Here is an 8,191-nt window from a genome sequence, read left to right as displayed (position 1 = left end):
CTTTCACTTTTCACTTTCATGCATTGGAGAAGGAAATGGCAACCCACTCCAGTATTCTTGCCTGGAGAATCCCAGGGATGGGGGAGCCTGGTGGGCTGCCGTCTCTGGGGTCACACAGAGTCAGACACGACTGAAGCGACTTAGCAGCAGCAGCAGCAGCTGCACATTTAGGTTAGGTATGTCACATTATGACACATCACATATCTTTTGGCCCAAGATATTTCCTGGCCCATTCCCTGTCTATCATGTTGACAAATGGAACAGAACAGGAGAAAAAGTATTTGGCACCAAAGAATGTAGTTGAATTAGAAATATCTGTCAGCAGGTCTCAGTAATGCCTATCTCCCAGTCTGTTTCTGGGTCTCAATAATGTTTGTTCCAGGCATCTCAACAATCCCTGTCTCCAGGTTTCAATAATGTCTATCTCTAGGTCTTAAGATGCAAAAACACAAATAATGAAATCAATCCCCTGGACACCAAGGGGTTATTTGTGTTAATGTATAATTCCTCTAAAAAAATGAAAAGAAAGTGAGTCACTCAGTCATGTCTGATTCTTTGCGACCCCATGGACCGTAGCCTACCAGGCTCCTCTATCCATGGAATTCTCCAGGCAAGAGTATTGGAGTGGGTTGCCATTTCCTTCTTCAGGGGATCTTCCCAACCCAGGGATCAAACCCAGGTCTCCCACATTGCAGGCAGATGCTTTACCTTTGAAGCCACCAGGGAAGCCTGAAAAAAGTGAGCTGTCTATAATGTTCTACCAGTTGTGTTCAAAGGAAAATAAACTTTTAATCAAATTTTCCTGCTGCATGGCATAACCTTGAGTTATTCAAGAAAGACACTACTTATATATTAGGTGCAGGCAAATACTGTTTGATTCTACTTATACTAGGTACCTAGAATAGTCAAATTCATAGAGTCAGAAAGTACTTTGGTAGATGCTAAGTCCCAGGGGGTAGATGTGGGGTGGGGAGGGGGAATCAGTGTTTAATGGGGACAGAGTTTTGGTTTAGGAAGGTGGGAAATTCAGAAGATGGATGATGCAGAGTGTGGCACCAAAATGTGAATATAATTAGTTCCTTGGAGCTGTGCAGTTAAATATGGTTAAAATAGTATGCTTGATATCATGTGACTTTTACCACAATTTTAAAAAATTTAAAAAAGAAAGACACTACTTATAAAGAGAGAGGACTAAAAAAATCAACTTCATCTATTGATAAAAGAGACAGTATAGTACTACTTAAGGATTTCTTCTCCACTCTCCTCTTTCAAAGACTCTGCTCTGGGTAGTTTTCCTGTTCACCAGCCTAGTATCTCTCAGATATCACTTTCAGGAACAGGTTTATATGTGCTTAGACTAAGGGATGACCTAAACAGTAAGGACTGGGCTACCAAGATGATCTTCTGTACCTGCTAATTATCCCTGATACCATTGAACAACTGCTCCTGATACCAGTATAGTATAACTTTGGGGAGAACAAAGAGCTAAGGGCACATTTGTGTGGCATGTGTTTGTTGCTTAAAAAAAATGGATAGAGTTGGGGGTCTGAAGAAAGGGGGAGCACTGAGTTTCTAATTGTTTTAGGATATATGACAAGATGGTTTAATATATGTATACATTATGAAATGATTACCACAGTCAAATTAACACATCCATCACCTCACTTAAGGCACCTACTTTTTTGTGGTGAGAGCACTTACCTACGCTTTTAGCAGATTCAAGTATACAATGAAGTACAATTAACTATTGTCACCGTGCTGAACATTATTCATCTTATAACTGAAAGTTTGTACCCTGTGACCAACATCTTCTCATTTTCCCCACCCCACCTACCTAGCCCCTGATAACCATGATTCTAGTCTCTGGATCTATGAGCTCATCTTTTTTAGATCTCACATATAAGTGAACTCATACAGCCTCTGTCTTTCTCCATCTAACTTATTTCACTTAGCATAATGCCCTCTAGGTTCATCGATATTGTTGCAAATGACAGGAATCTCCTATTTAAGGCTGAATAATATTCTACTGTATGTGTGTACCACATTTTATTTGTTTATCCATCGGTGGACATTTAGGCTCTTTGGTATCTTGGCTATAATGAATATTGCTGCAGTTAATATGGGGATGCAGATATCTCTTTGAGATATTGATTTCATCTCCTTTGCATACATACACTGCAGTGAATTTGCTGGATCAGATGGTATCTGACAGGTATAGTCAGATCACTGCTCTCCTTATCAAGCTGTATATTTCTCCCTTCCAGCATTAATCTTCAGCCATTCTTCAGATTCCTCCTCATCACCCCTTTTTCCAAGAGGATTGATTCTAGAAGAGGTAATGAGTTTGGGCTCATTCTCTAGTCTCTCACTTCCTAGTTATGTTGCTACACTTCCAGTTTCATTATTGTACTTTTTCAACTATTAGCATCTTGAAGATGGTGCAGGAGGTAAATTTGGATGATTTTATTTTACATTGAGCACCAAACAATTTTTCATGTTAATAATATTTTTTTGTTAATTATAAGGACATAAGAAAATTAATACCAAGGCAAGTCATGATTAAAAGAACATCAAGAGAAAGGGGGAAAGGGCATATGCTTAATTAGATTTTCTGGGTAACTGAAGGGTAAGAACAAAGCTGTTTTCTATTGAATTTGCTTAAAAGAAATATTCCACTAAGCTATCTGAGTCTACTGTCCAGACTTAGTAAATCAAGTATAATGATATACTTGAATCAGTCTTTACTGATTGAGGATTTTTCAGAGCTTCCAGCCATTATTCTGAGCATTAATTTTGATTGGTCAGAACTACAAATAAAATGAAGAGAGGAAGAGTAGAACTGAATGTATTCTGACCCCAGAATATCTCCTGAAAATTGTTTTCTTGACTAAGCTTGTTTCATTATCTCTTTCATGCACACAAAGGCAAAATGAGACATAACAGAATTAAAAAATAAATCTCATATCATTGAAAGCTCTAGGTAGTTGGGTTACCATTAATGAAGGCTTCTCAGAGACTCACAATGAATAGAGTTCAACAGTCCCACATGGAATTTGCTTTTCTATGCACAAGATGCTCCTGGTATGCAGTTGCTAACCCTGTGCTCTGAGCAATTTCTGCAGAGTGAGTAAAGGTTACACTGACATGTTCACTCTCTTCCCTGGTCCTTTTTGAAAGCAAGGACATGAGTTTGTCAGACTTTTCCTTAAGCTTGTTGTGTGGCCACAGTGGGAGCCCTGTCTCTCAGGGCTGAGACTCTGTCTGTTACCAGATTCCTGACCCATAGGAGGACTAAAACTGTCATCACAGCAGTGGATCACAACCCACTAGATCTAACAAAAAGAAAGGAAGGAAGAGAGGAAGGAAGGAAGAGAGGAATGGATGGGAAGAAAACAAAAGAAAATCCCCCTCAAACTAAGTTACCTACTTGATCCTCAGGAAAAGAGAGGATCATTTGTACAGTTGCTTAAGCCAGAAACTAGGGTTCTTCCTTAATTCCTTCCTGTCCTTCATGTCCTCTTCTAATGCAGTTTGTCTGCAACCTATGTCATTTCACTACTTTTTTTAATTGGAGGATAATTGCCTTACAATATTGTGTTGGCCTCTTCCATATGTCAACACGAATCAGGCACAAGTATACATAGTCCCGTTCCCTCCTGAACCTCCCTCCCATCACCCACCCCATCCCACCCCTCTAGGTTGTCACAGAACACTGGGTTAGGCTCCCTGTGTTTAGTAAAGCATAATATGCATACAGAAAAGTGTGTATATATATATATATATATATACACACACACATATACATACATATATGTATTCTGCTATATAAAAAGTCTTAAAATGAATTCACCTTACTCCATCCCAACTTGATCTCCATCTCTTACCTGTATTACTATATTAGCTTCCTCACCACTTTTATCCCTTTCCCTTCTGGTCCCTTACAGACATTCTCCACACAGAAGCCTGAGGGATCTTTTAAAAATGTAAATCAGATATGTATTCTACAAACTCACCTCCTATCACTCTTTCCCTCACCTGTAGCCCTCCAGTTACAGTTCTTGTTTTTGCTGTTTGCTTGTTAGTTCTAATGCTTCTAGTAGTCAAGTGCTTATCTCACTCAGGACTTTTGCATATGCTCTCTGTCTGCCTGTAATACCTCCCCTCGGATTGGTCTCCTAGATGGCCAGTCCATATTTATCAGATCTCAGCTGAAATATGACTTCTTCAGAAAGATCTTCCCTGAGCATCTGCCAAAATGAAGTCACCTCTCCCTGTATTCGGAGAAGGCAATGGCACCCCACTCCAGTACTCTTGCCTGGAAAATCCCATGCATGGAGGAGCCTGGTGGGCTGCAGTCCATGGGGTCGCGAAGAGTTGGACACGACTGAACGGCTTCACTTTCACTTTTCACTTTCATGCATTGGAGAAGGCAATGGCAACCCACTCCAGTGTTCTTGCCTGGAGAATCCCAGAGATGGGGGAGCCTGGTGGGCTGCCATCTATGGGGTCGCACAGAGTCGGACACGACTGAAGCAACTTAGCAGTAGCAACTCCCTGTATTGTTTTTTATATTAAGACCCAGTTTTTCTCCCTCATAGAATTGATCACAATAGTAGCTTTACTGTTATTTTTTAAATCACCTCCACTAGTAGGATGTAAGTTCTGAAAACAGTGAGACCATTACTTTTCTGTTCATAATTTTATCTCCAGTGCCTACCTAGCCCAATATATGACACAGAGTAGGTGTCTAAAAATATGTGGTGAGTGAATGAGTGACTGAATGAATGAATAGTATTCTGAGCTGAAACCTCTGTTTTGCCACATTAATGTCTTCACTGCAAGAAAGAGAGGATGGGCAAGGATTTAGGGAAGCTAGTATGCCTTTGAATTTGGAGGCATTTAAAGACCATACCTGTAAATCAAAAGGGAAAAATCAAGCTTATTCATTATGAACTAATGAGATTTAGGACTGAATGATAAAAATCTAATGATGCTAATTTCAGTTCTGAATGCTGGCTGCCAGTCTCTGAAGACAGGGTAAAACGGTAAGTAATAGGACACTGCAGCTTAATCCCCCAATTAGGAAGCAGTCATCACCCCCAGGGACAACTCCACTTGCTGATTGATTTTCTTTATGCACTGTAATTATATTCAGTACCATCTTAGGCTCCCTGAATGTCCTGGAGATCCCCGTTAGAGGTGGACCTTCCTTTACACAAGCCCGATGTATTAACAATTTATATTAACACAAAGGATAAATTATGGAGGAATTCTTTCATGTCACAGAAGCATTCTTAATGAGTTCTTTGAATACGCAGTTCCCCGAGTGGATTTAAAGTAGGATTTCATTTACAAAAATATGACTTAATTGTAATCTTTAGGGACACGTTGTCATCACCCCAAGCAAAGCAGTAAAGATGACTTTGCTCTATTTCCTGGTCACAGACTGAGCCTTCAGCCTACAACACCAGCTGAACCAAGCCCCTACCTCTGGCCTCCCATTTACCTCTAAGTTAGGCCACAGCACAGATTGATTGTTAATTCTATTGCACGGCTCAAGCACTAAGACCAGACAGCCATTTCACAAATTTGTGTCTTTGAGTGTGGTGGGGGAGGAATGCTTGTGGGGATGGGGGAGCTGCCTTCATGACTCACTGCTAACCCATGCCTGCTACTGGAAAAAAATAACTCTAAATGCACATCCTACTGCTTGTGAGTCAGGAATGTCATTTTCATTTATGAAGGATGGAACATTATTTTTCTCTAACATTTCAAGTGAATAACTTTACATACATTTTCCCCTCAATTTCCATAGGAATTTGATGCCATGGAAGCAATCAGCTACATGTCCCCAGAGCCTGGCAGAAACTCTTATTTTTCTTACAGGTACTTTAAGATCAATAGTTCTGAATTCCCCTCCACCCTCCAATTACATTCCTGGTGAAATCCACCCTGATTTAGGGGTTTGGGGGGAGATGGGGTGATATGAATTCCAGTGTTATTTTATAATTTTAGAGTCACATTTCCACTGAGTCTTAAAAGCTGAGTTTCAGGAGTTGAGAGCTTTCTTGCCATGTCCCCATTAAGACATGTTTGCCTCCCACTGTGAGACTCCCAAAGGTAGATTCATCACCGGTTATGTCAAGGAAAAGAGTGGAAAAGAGCAAAAGAGACATCCTCTCTGTTAACTCTCCAGGGCATAGTTTCTGATTTCTCTGTGGCTATTAGGTAAATACACCTAGTAGAACAAAACAGGAAATTTATTCCAGACAAGAAAAACCAGGGTCTTTGAGTTTTATCATATATGATGTATCTGATGGTGCTACCCACCTCCAGTAGTATGGCTCTTTTTCCAACTGGCTATATGTCTCTCCTTTCCTCAGGTCTAATGCGTGAATCTCACAGATATGGGTAATCTGACCACAATCAAAGAATTCCTCCTGCTGGGATTCGGGAGTCTCCATGGGTTACAGTTTTTTCTTTTTGGGATATTTCTGGGAATGTATGTAGTGACTTTGCTGGGGAACCTTCTTATCCTTATCGTCATTTCCCTTGATCGTAACCTCCAAACCCCCATGTACTTCTTTCTGTCCAATTTCTCCTTCCTTGAGATCTGGTACACTACCTCTATTGCCCCTAAGATGCTGCAGACCCTTCTCGTAGGTCCCCAGGTGATTTCTTTTGTGGGCTGTGTGGTCCAGTTTTACTTCTTCGGTTCCATGGCAGTAGCTGAGTGCTTTCTTCTGGCTGCCATGTCTTACGACCGCTACCTTGCCATCTGCAGCCCCCTCCAGTACCCATCGCTCATGAACCTCCACATGTGTGTCCTGCTTGCAAGCGGGTCTTGGCTGGGTGGCTTCCTAACCCCTGTGGTCACTGTTGCCATGACTTTTCAGCTGCCATTCTGTGCAACCTATAAGATTGACCACTTCTTCTGTGACCTGGCCCCTGTGCTGAAGCTGGCCTGCTCTGATACTGAGATTGTGGAGAAAACCACCTTCCTCCTGGCCTCCTTTGTCACCATGGTGCCCTTCTTACTCACCGTAGCCTCCTATATCCACATCGTGGCTGCTGTCCTCAGGATTCCATCAGCTGCAGGAAAGCAACGAGCCTTCTCCACCTGCTCCTCCCACCTCACAGTGGTCACTCTGTACTATGGAACACTGGGAACGGTGTATGCCATCCCCGCAGCAACCCAGGCTGCTGTCCTGAACAAGATCTTCTCCTTGTTCTACACTGTGGTCACTCCCATGGTCAACCCCATCGTGTACAGCCTGAGAAACAAGGATGTTCAGAAGGCAGTGAGAAGGCTTATGAGTCACTGGGCATCTGCTAAGGGGAGCTCGGGGCCCCCACCACCCCCAGGGAGTGTTTTTTTTTCTCCGAACAGCCTGGGCTTCTATGAAGGACACCAAGCACTAGGCTGAGTACTTGGGGGCTCAGCCCACTGCTGCTCCCTCCTTCAAGGGAAAGAGCCAACAGAGTAGGAACCCTCCCCAAATCCTTACATACCTAATGTTCTTGGGAATTCCAGGGTAATCCTTGCATGCTAAAATAAGTTTGCCAGACAAGTGACTCTCTCTGGCTCTTCTACCATGCCTCTTAGGGGAAAATTCAAAACACCCAAATTTGCTTGCTGCAAAAGTCTATCTCTCTGTCTTTGTCTCTCTTGCTGTGTGTGTGTTATAGAAATATCTATTGGTGTTAAGGTTTTTGGTTTCATTATGTGCATGTGTCCAATGTGCCCTTGTGTATGCACACACACACACACACACCTCTACATAAGCACACAGCCACCATACCCTTCTCCTACAAACTTAGGTGCCCTCCACTGTGCCTCTCCTCAGGGCTTATGCACATTCACGCTGCCTGCTCTTGTTTCTTAGATTGTCTGCCTCTCCGCTGATCAGAACCATGTCTAAAATCGTAGAGCAGCTATTGACTGTTCTGCTCATTTCAATAGGTAGTTAATCAAGCCCCTTGAAGACTGGAATAATATCATCCTTATTATTCTTGATGCCCCCTATCACTGTGCTCTACACAGAGGCAAGATAATTATTTGTTGATTGAATGAATCAATGACTAATCAAAGCAATGGAGGCTTGGTGGATGAAGAGAGTTTAAAACAAGTCACTTTTTTTTCTGGCCTCTCCTCCTCATTTTTCTCCTCATGGTCATCGACATCCCCAAC

At 42.0% G+C, this 8,191-nt stretch overlaps 1 protein-coding gene across 1 annotated transcript; it reads left to right on the top strand.

Moving 5' to 3' along the window:
• Positions 1-6,312: 6,312 nt before the first annotated feature.
• OR5O1 (olfactory receptor family 5 subfamily O member 1) lies at positions 6,313-7,427 on the top strand. The gene has a single exon (XM_024988768.2). It carries the CDS (start codon positions 6,408-6,410, stop codon positions 7,425-7,427), a length of 1,020 nt encoding a protein of 339 aa, XP_024844536.1. The 5' UTR covers positions 6,313-6,407.
• The last annotated feature ends 764 nt before the right edge of the window (positions 7,428-8,191 follow it).

Source organism: Bos taurus, chromosome X (genome assembly GCF_002263795.3).
Source record: "Bos taurus isolate L1 Dominette 01449 registration number 42190680 breed Hereford chromosome X, ARS-UCD2.0, whole genome shotgun sequence".
Taxonomy (NCBI): Eukaryota; Metazoa; Chordata; class Mammalia; order Artiodactyla; family Bovidae; genus Bos; species Bos taurus.
The sequence above is the reverse complement of the archived record's forward strand: the minus strand, read 5'-3'. Positions and strand labels throughout refer to the sequence as shown.

Excerpts from the sequence above, each read along its gene's own strand:
- OR5O1 (XM_024988768.2), top strand. The coding sequence starts at position 6,408 with ATGGGTAATCTGACCACAATCAAAGAATTCCTCCTGCTGGGATTCGGG.